We start from the raw sequence: 19,773 nt of genomic DNA on the forward strand, positions 1-19,773 counted from the left end.
GCTCACACGCTGGTTTCTGAAAGGATCAATCGAAGAGGTGGCAGAGAAATTCGTAGACAGAGGCAGAGGAGGCGAGTGTACAGCCAACGAAGGTACAAAGAAATGCAATCTTACCTCAACTTGTCTGAAAACGCGTGTCTAAGGAGACTGCACTTCCGGAAGGAGGTCATCGATGAGATTTGCCAGCTCATCAAGGGGGCTCTTCAGCCTTCCAGCACCATCAGAACCATTGAGGTGAAGGTTACTGCAACACTAGCCTTTTACGCATCGGGACCTTTTCAGGTTTCAGCTGGCGACATCTGTCATATCTCTCAGCACGCCACATATTGCTGCATTCGGCAGGTTACTGAAGCCCTTTACGCTCACAGGATGGACTTTATAAGCTTCCCTATGACCAGGGAGGCACAGACCTGGAAGGCTCGGGATTAGCAGACTACCCCAAAGTGCAGGGAGCAATAGACTGCACGCACGTTGCCCTGAAAGCCCCCTTAAAGAACGCAGAGGTGTTTCGTAACAGAAAGGGATTCCACTCCCTAAATGTGCAGCTTGTTGTCAACCACAAGCAAATAATCATAACAGTAAATGCTACATTTCCTGGCAGCATCCATGATGTGCACATCCTACGTGAGAGTTGTTTGTCAATCAGCCAGAAGGTCACAGTTGAATGCTGGGAGATAAGAGATATGACCTTGCCAGTTGGCTGTTGACCCCACTGCATAATCCCATCACTTAAGCGGAGAAACGTTACCATGAAAGCCACATAGTGACATGCAACATTGGCGAAAAGACAATTGGAGTCCTAAAGCAGCGATTCAGATGCCGTGACCATTCTGGTGGCAGCCTACAGTACCACCCTGACCAGGTCGCTGAGTTTATTGTGGTGTGTTGCATGCTGCATAACTTAGCTATAAGGAGAGGACAACTAATGCCAGATGGGACTGCAGCTCCACCTCCAGAAGGAGGGGAGATGGAAGAGCCAGCCGTTGAGGATAAAGAGGAGGAAGAGGAGGCTGTGGAGGACCATGGCCAGGCCAATCGGCCTGGCCCACTCTTTCCCCCCCCCCCCCCCCCACCCAAGACCAGTACCCAGTGGCAGTTACACGGCTGCTAAGCTGTTGTGTCAGCAGCTAATTTATGAACGCTTTTCCTGAACTTAGATTGTGGATAGTCACATTTACATTTACAGTTAAGGCTCTCCAAAAGTTGCATTTGTGTTGAGTTACGTTTTTGCCTTGCCTGCACAGACCTGGCATTTCCATTAATGCTTAACTTAATTAAACTTTTGTTATAATAATAGAATGCAAAACAAATGCAGAACAATTGTTAAATGTTATGCTTAACGTAACTATAAGAGAATGCACAACAATTGTTAAACTCAGTAAAACATTTTATTTAACGCAACTAATTTTTCTTTCAACGCCCTCTCCTCCTCACCCCCTCCCCCCGCCCCCAAGAAAACAGCAATGAACAATTGCACTTTAAAAAATTTAACATTGATATAGAAAACAATTAGAAAACAACCCCATCCCTACCTGCAGCCATGTTTCCCTCAAGGTCCTTTTCCACCCCGTGTTTTAGCACCTCCCGCCCGTTTTTGGTCCCCGCAGACCGAGACGAGTCTGACGGGCATTGACAAGACTTCCTGCCGTGGTGGTGGTGTGGGAGTGGAAGACGAAGCGTGACGATGTTCATCTTCCGAGTCAGGAGGAACTGTATCCTCTGTACTCGCTTGTGTGCTTGGGGTTACACTTCGACCCGACACGATACCTTGGGGTGCAGCGCTGTGTCCAGCCAGCAATGCATGCCGAAGGGCATTGGTTGCGGCGGTCTGCTCTCTGATCCACTCCAAGGTCTGTCATGCTAACTCAGTTTGCATGACAGACCAGTTGGAGAAGTTCGTGGAGAACTGGTGGAACCCCTGGATTAGTTTGCGACCGTCTCCCTGCACATTAAGATCAAGCACTCCGTCTGCCCTTCCGAGGTAGGCGATTGCTCACCTCGCTGACCCGGCCTCCGTGGGATCGGCGTGTGCAATATGTTGCGCATTGGTGTCGCCAGCTGTACACCGCATGGTCCCGGTGCCTCATCACTCTCAATAGAGATGACCGCAGGTTCACACCCTCTCCCCCACATCAACAGGCGCCTCGTGCAGGAGCTCCAGCTCCTCCTCATCCTCTAGGTGAGGAAATTGTTCCTCCTGCTCCTCAATTTCCTCAGGTTCCTCCTGCTCCACCGATGGAGATGTTGACGGTACTGGTGCTGACTGCACCTGTACCAGTGTATCAGGTTTACCTAAAAAACAGAAATGATGACATTTATTAGAACATAACGGTGTACATTACCAAGAGACGTTACAAATCAATAGTTTTCACTACCCCAGAAAGCTGTAGCTGCTGCAATCCCTTGCTTTATATGCCCTGCTTCTTATGCATACATGAAATGACATTACATCATTAGTACATCATAAGCACATTACAAGTATATTGCATTTTGCATTATAATTACAGGACATTAGATCAGTTACATACTTAAGTTTTTAATATAGTTCAACAAATTACAAATTGCTCACGAGACGCATGGCTGGGTTCGGCAAGACCACAGATGGTGGCCGAACGGCTTTCACGGCCAACCAGCGCGGCCCCATGCTCCTCAATTGCGGTTAATGGTTGCAGCTGAGCAATGCCGTACGCCGTTGATTGCGTGGTTGATTGATATTTTCTTCTGCAAATGAGAAAAGAGCATGGCATGCATGGCATAAGCTAATGAACTCGGTAGTATCTTGAGGTCACAACAGTTTAAAATGTTACACACTGCTGGTTCACGTAACACATTTACGAATGACAAACTTAAATTCAGTGAAGTAGATTCATTGTAATAAGAATTTGCTTACATGCATGCATCAGTAACATATTACATGTACAATTTGAAATAGAAAATGCAACTTACTGTTAACATGGTTTAACTAATACAATCAAGAATTAGATTCAATGCAGGAGATTCATTGCTCTAATAAAAATTTGCATGCATCAGTAAAATATAAAATCCAACTTACTCTTGCTGCAGCCACCAAGCTATTCCAGCATTTCCTGCACTAGTCTCCCCCCTCGCCTCAAAGGATGCAGAAGACATCATGGCTGCAATCTACGCCAGATTTTACAGTAGACACAGGGTGGCGGTTTGCCATGCACACTCCGTGTCAGTTCGGCCCACTTTGCCTGCATCTCATTGACCAGGGCCTCGTTTGCCTCGTCACTAAAGGGTTTGGCCCTTTTCCTCTCATTTTCAGACTCCATACTCATTTTTAATTAGATTTAACTTTATGTTTTCACTAAGAATCACTCCAAATTATGTTTTCAATAAGAATCACTCCAAATTATGTCCACTCAAACCTTCCAGCTTCTCTCCTCTTTCCTCCGTCTCTCTCTCTCTAATCCCACCCTGTACCTTCTGAGCATGTGTGATGACCCCTGACCTCCTGAAACGTGATAAAACCAGTCGGCCGGAAAAAAAAATCTCACACAAGGCCGTTGCGAGGGAAGCTTTTTGACTTCCTCTTTCGGTGGGCGAACACGACTTCGCCGAAAATGAGATCGCCCATTCCACATCGCCAGTCTAAGGCCGAGTGGAAAATCACCCCCCAAAAAATGGGCTTTGTACCAGCGATCAGCAAAGGCTGAGACGTCCCATATCGCTGGAACAAGGCCCATTTTTGGGGGGCGATTTTCCACTCGGCCTTAGGCTGGCGATGTGTGCCACCTTCCTCTGCAAAGATGAAAATATAACTTTTTAGAGAGGTGTTTTTCTGCTGTGTGGGACATACAGATGGTCACATTTACAATTGCAGTTCCATTGAATAAATGAAAATATTACTTACACTAACTACTTGAACAAGGTCCTGCCACTTCTTTTTGCACTGGCCTCCAGACCTCAGGGTGGTCACCATTGCACAGTAATCTTCTGCAAGTTGGTTCCAACGTTTCTTCATTTCTTTTGGTGAGACTTTTGTCTGACCTCTGCTGGTGTCCAGCTCGTGCCATCTGGTCTCAATCACAGTAACTAGTGCCTCCACTTCATCCTGTGAGAAATTCTTGATCCTTGAGCTGCATTGCATATTGCAGCTCCAATTTTTTCCACTGAGAATTAAAGTTCTCACATACAACTGGCTCTTTAAAAATGACCGAATGCAGACCGGGAGCTGTACTGGGCATGCACGCCCATAGCAGTCACGTCACAAACGTCATTTTTTTTATCGCCCATGCACAGAAGGGGGGGAACATTGTTTTTTCGGCTGAGGCATTAGGCTCCATTCCCCGAAGCTAAAGGACAGGCTGCGCGGCGCCGATTTCAAACTTGCCACAGGGTGACTTGCAAGTTATTTTTTTGGAGTAGTTGGGGCAAAAGAAAACGGGCGTAACTCTTGTAATACGCCAAAAAAAAGGCATCGGGGAAAATTGAGCACCTACCTTCTTCACTCCCTGCCTGAAAGTTCAGCAACAGCTGAATCACTGCAGAGAGATGGACAGAATGAGACAGTCGGGGGACAGATCTTACGTGCTTTTCAGCACTCAATAGATCAAGGACTTGAAATTAAATGCCGTGCATATTGACAGATGAGAGTTTAATGTATTTGTATGAAGTTCCTGTGTCCACTAAGCTAAGGTGGGATTTAACATCTCCAATAAACAATAGAGAAAATAATTTCAAATACATTAAATATGCAGTAATATTCACAATGTGTAAGCTAAAAGCCTAGTTCATTGATGATTGAAAAGGGGTTCATTATCTTGCCAATCCACAGGTGCTCCAAGGATTGCAATCAGCTGCACCTGGTTGGCTCCTTGGCTTCTATCTACAGTGAATATCAGCAAGAAAGACTCATGCCTACCTTCATCTGCCTTGAAAACTAAATGCAGAGTGAATCACTTCGCTGAGCAGTGGTTAAGTCGGCAAAATTTAGGATCTGAGAATTCAGTTGCTTACCTGTTTGTATACCTGTATAAATTTCCAAAAGTCTTTCTGTTCTCCCAACAAACAGCAGGATAAAAATTGTGAACTAATCTGATCTCCATACATTTGTCTCTGGGTAGATCTGTTTTACCACCAAGAAAGAAAAAAAAGAAAGACTTGCATTTATATAATGCCTTTCAGGACATACAGCCAATGTAGGCTCTTGTAATGTAGGAAACGTAGCAGCCTTTTTTTTTTATTTGTTCATGGAATGTGGGCATTGCTGGCAAGGCTGGCATTTATTACCCATCCCTAATTGCCCTTGAGAAGATGGTGGTGAGCCGTCTTCTTAAACCGCTGCAGTCCGTGTGATGAAGGTACTCCCACAGTGCTCTTAAGGAGAGAGTTCTAGGATTTTGACCCAGCGATGAAGAAGGAACAGCAATATACTTACAAGTCAGGACAGTGTGTAACGTGGAGGGGAACTTGCAGGTGATGGTGTTCCCCTGTGCCTGCTGCCCTTGTCCTTCTAGGTGGTAGAGTTCGTGTGTTTGGGAGGTGCTGTCAAAGAAGCCATGGCGAGTTGCTGCAGTGTTTCTTGTAGATGGTACACACTGCAGCCATGGTGCGCCGGTGGTTGGAGGGAGTGAATGTGTTTTAAGGTGGTGGGTGAGGGCCAATCAAACCGGAAGGTCCAGTTAAGTTTCTGGTCAGTGATTACCCCGAGGACGATGATGATGGTGGGGGATTTGGCAATGGTAATGCCGTTGAATATCAAGGGGCGATGGTTAGACTCTCGCTTGTTGGAAAAAGTAATTGCCTAGCAATGTGTCGCGAATGTTAATTGCCACTTATCAGCCCAAGCCTGAATGTCATCCTGGTCTTGCTGGATGCGGGCATCGACTGCTTCATTATCTGAGGAGTTACGAATGGAACTAAACACTGTGCAATCATCAGCGAGCGTCCCTACTTCTGACCTTATGATGGAGGGAAGGTCATTGATGAAGAAGCTGAAGATGGTTGGGCCTAGGACACTGCCCTGAGGAACTCCTGCAGCGATATCCTGGGGCTGAGATGATTGACCTCCAACAACCACAACCATCTTCCTTTGTGCTAGGTATGACTCCAGCCAGTGGAGAGTTTTCCCCCGGATTCCCATTGACTTCAATTTTACGAGGGCTTCTTGTTGCCACACTCCGTTAAATGCTGCCTTGATATCATAAGAACTTAAAAAATAGGAGCAGGAGTAGGCCATACAGCCCCTTGAGCCTGCTCCGCCATTCAATAAGATCATGGCTGATCTGATCTTGGCCTCAACTCCATTTCCCTGCCTGCTCCCCATAACCCTTGACTCCCTTATCATTCAAATATCTGTCTATCTCCACCTTAAATATATTCAATGACCCAGCCTCCACAGCTCTCTGAGGTAGAGAATTCCAAAGATTCATGACCCTCTAAGAGAAGAAATTCCTCCTCATTTCCATTTTAAAGGGGCGACCCCTTATTCTGAAACGATGCCCCTAGTTCTAAATTCCCCCATGAGGGAAAACATCCTATCTGAATCTACCTTGTCAAGTCCCCTCAGAATCTTATACGTTTCAATAAGACCACCTCTCATTCTTCTAAACTCCAATGAATATAGGCCCAACCTGCTCAACCTTTCTTCATAAGACAACCCCTTCATCTCAGGAATCAACCTCGTGACCCTTCTCTGAACTGCCTCCAATGGAAGTATATCCCTCCTTAAATAAGGAGACCAAAATTGTACGCAGTATTCCAGGTGTGGTCTCACCAACGCCATGCACAGTTGTAGCAGGACGTCCCTATTTTTATACTCCAACCCCTTTGCAATAAAGGCCAACATTCCATTTGCCTTCCTAATTACTTGCTGTACCTGCATACTAACTTTTTATGTTTCATGTACAAGGACCCCCAAATCCCTCTGTACCGCAGCATTTTATAATCTCTCCCCATTTAAATAATTTGCTTTTTTATTTTTCCTACCAAAGTGGGTAACCTCACATTTTCCCACATTATACTCCATCTGCCAAATTTTTGCCCACTCACTTAGCCTGTTTATATCCCTTTGCAGATTCTTTTGCATCCTCCTCACAACTTGCTTTCCCACCTATCTTTGTATCATTAGCAAATTTGGGTACATTACACTCGGTCCCTTCATCCAAGTCATTAATATCGATTGTAAATAGTTGAGGCCCCAGCACTGATCCCTGTGGCACCCCACTAATTACAGTTTGCCAACCTGAAAATTGCCCATTTATCTCGACTCTCTGTTTTCTGTTAGATAGCCAATCCTCCATGATAATATATTACCCCCAACCCCATGAGCTCTTACCTTGTGCAGTAACCTTTTATGTGGCACCTTATCGAATGCCTTCTGTAAATCCAAATACACGACATATACTGGTTCCTTTTTATCCACCCTGCTTGTTACATCCTCAAAGAACTCCAGCAAATTTGTCAAACATGATTTTCCTTTCATAAAACCATGCTGACTCTGCTTGATTGTATTATGATTTTATAAATGTCCTGCTACTACTTCCTTAATAATGAACTACAGCATTTTCCCAATGACAGATGTTGGGCTAACTGGTCTATAGTTTCCTGCTTTCTGTCTTCCTCCATTCTAAAAGGGGCATTACATTTTCGGTTTTCCAATCCGCTGGGACCTCTCCAGAATCCAGGGAATTTTGGTAGATTACAACCACTATCTCTGCATCCACTTTTAAGACCCTAGGATGCAGGTCCAGAGGATTTGTGCACCTTTAGTCCCATTAGGTTGCCTAGTACTTTTTCTCTAGTGATAGTGATTGTTTTAAGTTTCCCCCCTTTCAATAGCCACTTGATTATCCATTATTGCGATGCTTTTAGTGTTTCCTACCGTGAAAATCGATACAATATATTTGTTCAAAGTCTCTGTCAAGTGCAGTCAGTCTCACCTTACCTCTGGAATTCAGCTCTTTCATCCATGTTTGGACCAAGGCTATAATAAGGTCTGGAGCCAAGCGGAAACCAAACTGAGTATCGGTGAGATGGATGTTGGTGAGTAGTGCCGCTTGATAGCACTGTTGACGACACCTACTTGCGAACAAACAGCTGTCTCAAACAGCAATGTGATAATGACCAGATAATCTGTGTTTAGAGGGATAAACATTGGCCAGGATACCGTGGATAACTCCCGTGCTCTTCTTCGAAATAATGCCATGGGCTCTTTTACATCCACCTGAGAGAGCAGACGGGGCCTTGGTTTCGCGTCTCATCCAAAAGACGATACCTACAACAGTGTAGCACTCCCTCAGTACTGCCCTGGAAGTACCAAAAGCTTTGTATACAAATGTACCATACATACAATTCTCAAAACAAATTGAGAAAAGAACGTCCAATTTTTGTGCTGCAGTAAAACCCAATCACTTAAATGAAACAACCTTTCCATTCAATCAATAGAATGAGTAGAAGACTCAGATTATGTGGCATTGCAGCCGTGCTTAGTGTCATATGTGAGGAAAGATGCTAGTTTGGCTCCGTTGCCCATCTGCGATGTGTTGGGTGTGGAGATGCCACATGGAAGCTATCAGAGGAGAAATTCGGCTGCTTTGCACCTCCCACTAATGCCTGCGGGAGATGGTAACGGGATGCTGAGGGGTTACCGACTGGACGCAGTGAATTCAGCGACGCCTGCAAGCTTCCTGCCAGTTTACCACCTCGGTCTCTAGCGCCCAGTAGATCGTGATGTCATCAAGTGCGCAGCGCCCCGTTACCATCGCGAATTGAAATTGGCTCCCGACTCCTGCTGTATCGCCGTGTGTTGACAACAGCAGGAAGAGGTGGCATTGTCATGTCTGCTGGCCGCTTGGGGAGCGCTTATTAAAGGCAGTGATGTTCAAGTAGGCCAAACTTTATTCTTTGCATCAATCTGGTACATGCTGAAAGTTTTTGAGGCCTCATTGCTGCGCGATGTCCAAGCCCCCAACTCTCTGATAGTGATTGGGGCTGTAATGGCAGTCGCGTAGGTTCCCTGGCCACACATAACTGAGTACAAGAATGTTGTAAACCATCATTGGCCCTTCCCTTTAAACGAGGGAAGCGGCCTCTCATGCCGGAAGCTCTGCACAGCACATTCTTCAGCGCTCTGCCGCTACCGCCCCACTCACACACTTTAGCACCCTAAGAGAAGTGGTTAATACTTGATTTAGCATTCCGCTTCCCTCTTGGAGCGCTAAAGCTGAATTTCCCAGGAGAAAAAAATGATTATAGCCCAGCGATACTTTTTGGAGATTTCAGAAGTTATCGTCAGTGGAATTTCTAGCTCATAGTGTCTTCCATGGGGGAAATGTGATGGGAGTGGGGGCAGGGGGAAGATCCCACTTTGATTGTTCTGGCAGCTGGCTGCAAAATGATTGATGCGCTCCTCTCAGCTGCTCCTGCAAAAGGCCAGGTGAACAAAAAAAGGGGATGAAGTCATAGGGAGGAACAAACGAGGCAAACGTGCCAATAAATACCATATTTTGAAAACAGTCAAAAAAGAATGATTGATCCTTTTCAATAACATGGAGAGATTTCTCAATCTTAAAGCATTGTTCTATTGCAAGTGTAACAACACTTTTTGGTCTGTTTGACACAGAAATTAGAGATACTTGATGACGATGCAGTTGAGATGAGCAGTTGTGACCATGTAACATCTGAAGTTGAGCAGCTCCAGAAACTACTAAATTTCAGGGTAAGATCTGTCAACATCAGAGGAAGTTAAATCACTGTCCAAACATGTGCCAACTTTTATATGTTTACAGTAAGTTATTTTTCATGAATGAATTAAATTGGCGACTTGTTGCTATAATGAGATGTTTACCAGAGTCATGGTTGAAAAGAAGTCTAATAGATTAGTTCATTGCTTTATAATTAAAGTTGTTTCCTATAATCACTATTTTTGTTTATAATGTCAAACTGATTAGACTTGAAGTTGGCAGAAATCTTGTATTCAATTTTTCATCATCAATATCGAGGTTAAATATGAAAGAAAGACTTGTAAAAGTTCCCTGTTTTCTGTTTTAACAGAACCCATCTCCGGATGGGTTTCATTCTGATATTCTAATGTATAACATTATATACTGGAGGAAAATTTGGTCATAACCACCCTGTGTTAGCTGACTGTATTGCATTCATTTTCTCATCTTCACATGCACTGAAGTGTCGTGAAACGTACAATTTTATGCATTTTTAAATTATAGCCATGAAGCTTTCCTGCTGAGATTTAGCTGGATAAATGGGCAGCTCCACTGAGCCTGCGCTCAAGCATTGAAGTACTGACTTCAGTTTTCAACGCTGATTCTTATGACTGAAGTTTGATAAGTTTATTTTTGGACCTTTTTGTCGTTTCTTTCTGGAAATAGAAAATGAAGGGATGGCATGGAACAAAATAATAAAGACAGTTGGGAAAGGAAATAGACAGCAAATTGGAAACTAAGAATAACTGTAATCGCCTGCATCTTGGAGGGAATGAGGCCTTGTTCTATTGAGGATCTTATTTTAAGAATAGTTGCAAATTGTCATTGACCCATTTTGTTCATTTTTTTGATCCATTTTGTACTTTTTTTAAATGAAACTGCAGCCAGGGCTGTAGTTGGATTAATGATCCACTGATTTACCAGTTTATAGACTATATAAAATCTTACAAATCTCGTGTAAAGCATGTACTTCCTGTTATTGGTACACTTACTTCCTGTAATACTTTCATCACCACACTTTCCCTGAAATATTTTGTTGACAGTGACTATACTGTGATAGGATAGTGTATCCTCCAATTCACTGTGAGCAATGGCAAGAGAGATTTATTGGTAGAGTTATAAGATCTTCACATCAGGAACTTGGATGGGCCAGACAGTCTGGTTGGATTTTATCAAATTGATGACCAAGATGGTATCTGTGCTTGTTGACTCTCATTGTTCTGTATCATTAGGAATGTGATTTGGTTTCCATCATTCATAAAAATCAATTTTATTGCCAAGTACTGACTTCTGTCAGCCATATAAGTATGACCATTTAAATTACTATTGGATATGAAGCATGACACCAAATTGGCAATCTCATGGTATGACTGCCTTTTTGTTCATACAAATGATTCTAATTTCCAGCTAAAATCCTACATTTTAGCTTAAATTGGGAGCAAGTGGGTGTTGAAAAAAGTAGTTTTTGAGACTTGTTTGTAAAACAGGAATGACCAAACAATGGTCCACAGTCTGGATCCATCCTACCAGCTTCAGCTACTTGGACTGCATATTTGGAGCACCAAGTCTGGTTCCTTCCTTTCCAGCCCCTCCGTGTGACTCCTATATTCTTCACCCCTAGGGCCATTGCTTGTTCCCACATCATTCTGCTGCTTGAAATGATTGATCAGGAGTTCCTACTCACAGTGTGCAACATAATTGAATTGCTTGAGTCAGCAGCCTATCCCTCCCTCTAACCTCCTACTTATCTCCATGTGTTATAGAAATTATCTTAAAGCCCTTTTTATGTCCCACCATGGCTTCTCTGAAGGCACAATATAAATTAAAGTTGCTATTGAGCTTTCTAGTCATACTTACCTGACATAAAGGGCCCAAATTTGGCCAGGAGCTGCTCCGTTTTTTTTTGAGCAACTTGATTTATTAAAAAATCGCAATTCTGCACATTTAATTTGCGCCAGTGCAAGTGAGTTAGTTAGGATTTTTTTTAGTTTCGTTTTTTTTTTCAAAAGCGGGTGTTACCAGCCACTTACGCTTGTTTTGGCCATGTAAGCTAGTTTGGACAGCTCATAGTTACTCCAAACTAACTTAGGCCAGCGTATGTGGCCACTTGTGGCCGCACAGAAAACCCTTGTGGAGAGTTAAGAAATCAGCGCAGGTAAGTACATTTAAAGCACCAAGCACTAACCAAAGCACAAAAATAAGCATTCAGTAACAAATAAAAAATACAAGGAAGCTGAGAGGACCTGCACCTAGCACCAAGACTTACAAAGTACTAAACAAAGCACAAAAAGTAATGAGCAATTAATTATCAAATAAAAAATAGAAGGAACCGAAAGCACCAAGACCAAAGTAATAAGCAATCAATCAATAACAAATAAAAAGGTCGGCGAATTGGTAAGGCCCCGAGGTCAGCGGTGCCCTAAGGTCGGTGAGCTACAAGCAGCTTTCACTCCCGGCTCCGAACAGCCTCTATCCCGGGGGATGCCGCGTCGCTCCACTCCGTTCCCCGCCAGCCGACACTCCGAGCCCTGCATTATTAGTGAGGAGTAATCACCTGGAGAAGTCCTTGTGGATTTAGCTGTCAACAGTTCTTTCTCTCTGTGTAGATATGCTCCCGGTGATATACTCTTAACCTCCGACTGACTGCAACTCAACTTGCATGCATGTACAGTTGAAACTCAGAGAAAGCTTAGAATTCCTTTAGTGAACTTAAACTGGGGTCTCAAGAGATCTCATGAAACCCAGAAAGCAAAATGAAAAATGGACCACATAATCAATAAATAAATAAACAAACAAAAAATAGAAGTCCTACCTTCAGCAGGCCACCGATGAGGGAGCCCATTCGGCCAGGGATAGGGCCGGTGCACTTCGAGCCCCTCCCACACAGCCTGCAGAGCACACGCAGAGCTTCTGGGGGCGAGGAGCTATTGCACATGCACGCACACTCTAGCACGCATGTGCAGAGGTCCCGGCACTGTTTTCAGTGCCGGGATCTGGTTCCGCCCCCAAATCCAGTGGCCACGCTGCGCCACCATCGAGGAGAGGCTGGGGAGCGGCCAAACTCGGCCTGAAGATTTTTGGCTCCCTAATCGGTGTACAAAAGCGGCACACCTCTGGTGAGTGCACCAGAAATCTCTACTGGCCAAATTTGGGCCCAATGATCTTGATGCTAAGACTGGAAGCCAAAAATAGAAATATTTAATTCACTGCTATTGACATCCCTCACCATAGTGAGCAAAATATTGCATTAAAACTGCACAGTGGTCTGAAATATGATATTTACTTAGGTATGGATATTCTCTTTCTAGAAATGAAATGTTGTAAAGCAGTATTCGATACTGTCAGCTTGGCTCAGTAGCACCCTTCCCTCTGAGTCAGAAGGTTGTGGGTTCAAGCTCCACTCCAGAACTTGAATGCGGAATCAAAGCTGACAATTCAGTGCAAGGAGAACTGCATTGCTGGATGCATCATCCTCATTATTCAAAGAAGAGCAGAGGGTTCCCCCCCAATGTCATAAGAACATAATAGCAGGAGTAGGCCATACGGCCCCTCGAGCCTGCTCTGCCATTTAATACGACCATGGCTGATCCGATCATGGACTCGGATCCACTTCCCTGCCCACTCCCCATAACCCCTTAATCCCTTATCGGTTAAGAAACTGTCTATCTCTGTCTTAAATTTATTCAATGTCCTGGCTTCCACAGCTCTCTGGGGCAGCAAATTCCACAGATTTACAATCCACTGAGAGAAGAAATTCCTCCTCATCTCAGTTTTAAATGGGCGGCCCCTTATTCTAAGGTTATGCCCCCTAGTTCTAGTCTCCCCAATCAGTGGAAACATCCTCTCTGCATCCACCTTGTCAAGTCCCCTCATAATCTTATACGTTTCGATAAGATCACCTCTCATTCTTCTGAATTTCAATGAGTAGAGGCCCAATCTCCTCAACCTTTCCTTATAACTCTACCCCCTCATCTCCAGAATCAACCTAGTGAACCTTCTCTGAACTGCCTCCAAAGCAAGTATATCATTTCGTAAATATGGAAACCAAAACTGTATGCAGTATTCCAGATGTGGCCTCACCAATACCCTGTATAACTGTAGCAAGGCTTACCTGCTTTTATACTCCATCCCCTTTGCAATAAAGACCAAAATTTCATTGGCCTTCCTGATCACTTGCTGTACCTGCATACTATCCTTTTGTGTTTCATGCACAAGTACCCCAGGTCCTACTGTACAGCAGCACTTTGCAATCTTTCTCCATTTAAATAATAATTTGCCAAAGTGCATGACCTCACACTTTCCAACATTATACTCCATCTGTCAAAATTTTGCTCAATCACTTTGCCCTGTCTATGTCATTTTTCAGATTTTTTCTGTCCTCCTCACACATTGCTTTTTCTCCCATCTTTGTATCGTCAGCAAACTTGGCTACATTACACCTGGTCCTTTCTTCCAAGTCGTTAATATAGATTGTAAATAGTTGGGGTCCCAGCACTGATCCTTACTGATTGCCAACCCGAGAATGAACCATTTATCCCGACTCTCTGTTTTCTGTTAATGAACCAATCCTCTGTCATGTTAATATATTACCCCAATCCCGTGAACTTTTATCTTGTGCAGTAACCTTTTATGTGGCACCTTGTCAAATGCCTTCTGGAAGTCCAAATACACCACATCCACTTGTTCCCCTTTATCCACCCTGTTCATTACATCCTCAAAGAATTCCAGCAAATTTATCAAACATGACTTCCCTTTCATAAATCCATGCTGACTCTGTCTGACTGAATTATGTTTTTCCAAATGTCCTGCTACTGCTTCTTTAATAATGGACTCCAACATTTTCCCAATCACAGATGTTAGGCTAACTGATCTATAGTTTCCTGCTTTTTATCTGCCTCCTTTTTTAAATAGGGGCGTTACATTTGCAGTTTTCCAATCTTCTGGGACCTCCCCAGAATCCAGGGAATTTTGGTAAATTACAACCAATGCATCCACTATCCCTACCGCTACTTCTCTTAAGACCCGAGGATGCAAGCCATCAGGTCCAGGGGATTTATCTGCCTTTAGTCCCATTATCTTACTGAGTACCACTCCTTTATGATTGTGATTGTGTTTAAGTTCCTCCCCCCCTTGACTATCCACTGTTGGGATATTGTTAGTGTCCTCTACCATAATGACTGATACAAAATATTTGTTCAGAGTTTCTGCCATCTCCATGTTCCCCATTACTAATTTCCCGTTCTCAACCTCTAAGGGACCAATATTTACTTTAGCCACTCACTTGCTATCTGTTTTTATATTTCGTGCTGGTTTACTTTTATAGTCTATCTCCCCTTTCTTAATAATTTTTTTAGTCATTCTTTGCTGGCTTTTAAAAGCTCCCCAATCTTCTGTCCTCCCACTAGTTTTGGCCACTTTGTATGCCCTTGTTTTTAATTGGATACCGTCCTTTATTTCTTTTGTTAGCCATGGATGGCTATCTTTTCTTTTACACCCTTTTCTCCTCACTGAAATGTATTTTTCTTGAGAATTGTGAAATATCTCCTTTAATATATGCCACTGTTCATCAACTGTCCTACATTTTAATCTATTTTTCCAGTTCACTTTAACCAACTCTGCCCTCATACCTTCATAGTCTCCTTTATTTAAGCTTAGTACACTGGTTTGAGATCCAACTTTCTCACCCTCCATCTGAATTTGAAATTCAACCATGCTCTGATCACTCATTCCAAGGGGATCCTTTACTAAGAGGTTCTGGTGAACAAAATCTAAAGCAACATCACCAAAAATAAATTAATTGGTCATTCATCTGGTTGCTGTTTGTGTAAAATAGCTGCCACGTTTGCTTGAAGTCACCGAACGTCAAACTCATTCATTCTGTGAAGCACCTTGAGACTTTTTGAGACACGTTGAGGCCCTAACATTGGTGCAAATCTTTCTTTCTGTATTGTATGTGACCCACAACCCATGTCTAGGATTTTGTTTATGCTGCTTATTATTCTTTTTAGAATGGCGAAGTCAGGTACCTTGAGAAGGAACTGGAGAAACAGAAACAGAAATACTTCCATCTTCAGAATTTTACGACAAACTTAGTTATTGCAGTCAAAACGAATGATGCGGAACAGCAACAGGTGGGTCTAGTGCTGCAGCAGTGTCTTCACCAGGATTTCATTCTGGAGTAACAATTCTAAGCTGTACTAAATGCTGCTGTGGCAGTAGTTTGGAAAAGGGTGACGTAAAAAGTTTAAAATGATCATCAAGACATAAATTTGGCTGCTTCAAAAATGCTCAGAAAGTCAGTTGAACCATGCCAGTAACTGGATTAATTGGTATGGAACAAGACCAGCGGAGAAATGGTTCAGCTGCTCTTTGACTTGGTGATGGAAGGCAGTTGTGAATCTTACAACAATATTTGTTACTGGTGAATTACTTAATCAGGAGCAACCAATGTAAGTTTGTGATCAATTTTGAGTGATATAAAATCTTGAACTTGTGCTGCAAGGTAATATGTAAGTGTTAAATTGAAGGCTACTGATTGATATATAGCTTTAACGTTGGGCTTCCATTTCATTTATTAGAAGCTATAACAGCAAGGTCTGTTACAAAAATAATTAATCATAAAATATTTTGTTATAATGAGGCACTTTGGCGAAATGTTTTTGAAACATTAAAAAATACTTTGTGCAGTATTCTGCGAGTAGTATAAGTGGAGAAATTCTGCAGTTGAGTGCAATTTCCAGAATTCTTTCTATCACTTCTTGATTCGAGATCAAATAAATGTGACAGGCAAGCTTAGAGTTTTTGAGTTGATTTTGCTTTATCAACAGCCTATATAATTATCTGTGGCCTATTGATGCTCTTTATATTTTATTTTATATGTAGCATTAGTGACTTACAATTAGAACAGCCTTGTCAGCGCTAGACAAGCTCCCCTATCATTCTTAGTGTCTGACATCACCTGAACCAAAAATTCAGCAACCTGACACATTGGATCTTAGCAGATCTGGGCAATGAATAGGCTTGCCCTTAGGATCCTAGTACATTTGGGCAAAGTGCATGTCTATGCTTTGTCTGAGACATGATCCAGGTCTGCCAGAATCGAAAGTGATTAAAATGGAGTCTTCAAATATCTGCAGATTTTACTGAACTTTTTACATTTGCACTTGTGATCTAACCTCAGAATAGTCCATAATCCTGGGATTTATCCAATAGTTTTCAAGATACTTGAGTTCTTTCTCTCTAATGATGTACTATGCTACAGTTCAATGGAAGCTGAGCTTACAACAGTGATCAGGCATATTAATATAAAAATTAGATTTTCTACAGAAAGATCTACAGTCAGATTCAGATGTTCAGCTGCCAAACAATCATTATATTTTGTGGTCCTGAATTCTGATTATTCTTGTCGTTTGCTATTTTCAATCACTGAACAAGAAGTTAATAGGTAACGTCACTAGAGAGAAACTATAAAGCACTCACACGGAGAAAAAATTCACATTCGCTGCTATTGAAAACAACTCACTTTTTGGATATCCAAATTGGTCTTTAACCATCTGCTGTTACAGTGAGTGGGCCTGGCATCCTTTATGGCCCTCTGCCAATCCGAACACATCAGCATGCAAGAACTGAGCCCCCTTTCATGATACCATTGCCAAGGGATTAGCATCTAGAAGTGACAAATGTGAATATCTCTTGGGGAAACGGGATTTTTGGTGTGATTGTAAATTGCGAGCACCATACCTCAATCCCTTCAATCCAAGAGACAGAGGGGCCAAAATTGCCCCTCTCTTTAAGGCCTGTTACCATCGCAAATCGGCGGCTGCGGAGTGGAATGACCGCCGACTTTTCGTGGAATGGCCACTGATAGCCCAATTGCCCACTCGCGGTTTCCCGGCGGTGCCGCGATTCCCCCCCCCCCACACACACCACTATTGCCGATCTGTGGTAAACGCATCATCACCGTGCGCACCCCTGATCTACACCTTCCCCGCCCCCCCCCCCCGGACAGCGACAAAACCTGTTTTTGCTGATGGTCCAGTGAGGCTGTGCCCTTCTGCAATGGCGGTGCAGCTTCCCTTAAAGTGGAGGATTCACTGCCGCCATGTTTTCTTTTGTCGGCAGACTGCCATGTCGGCCCAACAGTTATGCCCTGGGGTTCGGCCAGGTCGCCAACAGGCAGCCTGGCACCCCGTCTTAGGTGCCAGGCCGCTGGCCTGGCCGAAACCCTCCCTGATGGCCCAGTGGGCCAAAATTTTTAAGTCGTGGAGGCTCTCCCCTTTAAGTGAAGGGGAGAGCCGTGGTGATGTAGTGCCATAATGACGTCATCGTGGCCGTCGCTCCGCACCCCTTCCGTCCATCAGGTGTTGCCACCACTCCATATCCACCCTTCAAGTGTTGTCACCGCCCCCATTAAGACGACTTCCGGATCCAAGGGGAAAAAAACAACAAAGAGCGGAATGTCGCCCAAGAGGCAACCTGAACCGCAGCTGCAGTAAAAACCATTCAAACGGGTTGCTTGCGCCCCGTTTCGGGCGGGGGGACATTTCTACCCTAGAGTGTCCTTTGATTGTTGCATCCATACACTCCAGTCTGCCTCAGATTACAGCCTAGCAATGAAGAGTTCTTAAAGAATGAGGTCAATTACTAACAACGGGTTAGTAATAATCGTCATTGAGAATAGTTCAGACACAATTGTGGCATATGAGCGAATTCATAAATGAGCAAAGTAAGTAGTTACGGGCCAACCATGCACAAACTCTAAGCCTTACGACTTCTTATGGGTATTGGAAGATTTGCATAATATCTTGATCATAAAAAGTAAAATAGTTTATATATCTTTTTGCAGGCACTTTATATGAAATGAGGAGGATGTGAGAGCGTGTGTAGAAATTCAGTACTTAAAAGAATAAATTCCACAAGTCCTTGATTTGCGAACGTTAATAGTTGTTTCCTAACCAGACACTCGAATCAATTCCATTTTCGGCTTTTAATAGCTGCTGACACTACTATTTATAAAAATGTCAATGTTTTCTCCCTACAGATACTGTTGACAAACTTGCCTCCTGACACTGAACGCAACTTGGATTCACCTGGCAACTGGGAACAAAGCTAATTAGATTTCCTCTGTATCAGAGGATCTTACCGAGTGTGAATAGCCTTTTGGAAGTGGTAGAGATTTGTTTAAAATTATTTGTATCAATATTAAATCTTTTACATGTTTAAAAATAAAATTGCTTATGCTCCAACTTGATAATGAAATGAAACGACGACAGAATAAAATGGATTTTGTAAGCCAATGTTGTTTTGTTTTGGAGAGGTGGGCGATGTTAGAGGCCAGAGTTTGTCAATGTGTACATTATATATTGTGGAGCAAAAAATACCTCATCCCAAATTCTCAATGAACACAGCTGCACATGTCGACTATCTTTGTTTTTATGTAGACATTTCACGTTTTCATTTGGCATCCACCCTGCATTTCAGCTTCAAATTAGCATGTAGTCGGGTCCAATTTGCCTCCTTCCCTCACCCCCCACCTCACATTTCAATGCCTGGGTACCATTACAACAGTGACTACACTTTAAAAGTACTTCATTGGTTGTAAAGCGCTTTGGGACGTCCTGAGGTTGTGAAAGGTGCTCTTTAAATGCAAGTTCTTTCACTTTCCCGTGCTCAGTTTTGAATGAGACTGTGCTTCAGCATTTGCTCATTTCTGGGGCAGTCAGAGTTGTGGCTGGTGAAGGAGGAGTGGAAGGAAAGGCGGACCCATTCCCGACAGCATTCTGCTCCCTGCTTCTGAAAGAATACAATATGTGCACAGAACACGTTCTCGTTGTGAAGGAAACTAGCGCAGTGGAGCAATTCTGGAATCGGAAGGAGGCACTGCATAAGAAATTCGAGGCAACGTTAACAGAGGGTACCAATTCTTTTTCTCAAGCAGTTACTTTGTGAATACCCTGGCTCTGAAATGACACTGGAATAAGAGTATATGAACACGAAACTCGTTCTTCTGAAATCCCTATGTGATATTCTAGTGGAGGCGTTAACCCATTTATTTTATCCAACAAGTCAACATCTTGGCTAAAATAAC

At 43.2% G+C, this 19,773-nt stretch overlaps 1 protein-coding gene across 6 annotated transcripts in view; it reads left to right on the forward strand.

The window, feature by feature from the left end:
* Positions 1-18,963, forward strand: part of hdx (highly divergent homeobox) — a 214,732-nt gene extending 195,769 nt beyond the window's left edge. For 5 of the 6 annotated variants that reach the window (XM_070883100.1, XM_070883101.1, XM_070883102.1 and 2 more), the window contains 3 exons: positions 9,587-9,682; positions 15,695-15,817; positions 18,727-18,963. In XM_070883100.1, the coding sequence (XP_070739201.1) occupies positions 9,587-9,682; positions 15,695-15,817; positions 18,727-18,798 (291 nt within the window). In that variant the 3' untranslated portion in view covers positions 18,799-18,963. Of the gene's footprint in view, positions 1-9,586; positions 9,683-15,694; positions 15,818-18,726 lie in introns of those variants that run through there. The other variant, XR_011593623.1, reaches the window with a different exon arrangement.
* The last annotated feature ends 810 nt before the right edge of the window (positions 18,964-19,773 follow it).

The sequence above is a fragment of the Pristiophorus japonicus genome, chromosome 6 (genome assembly GCF_044704955.1).
Source record: "Pristiophorus japonicus isolate sPriJap1 chromosome 6, sPriJap1.hap1, whole genome shotgun sequence".
NCBI lineage: Eukaryota > Metazoa > Chordata > Chondrichthyes > Pristiophoridae > Pristiophorus > Pristiophorus japonicus.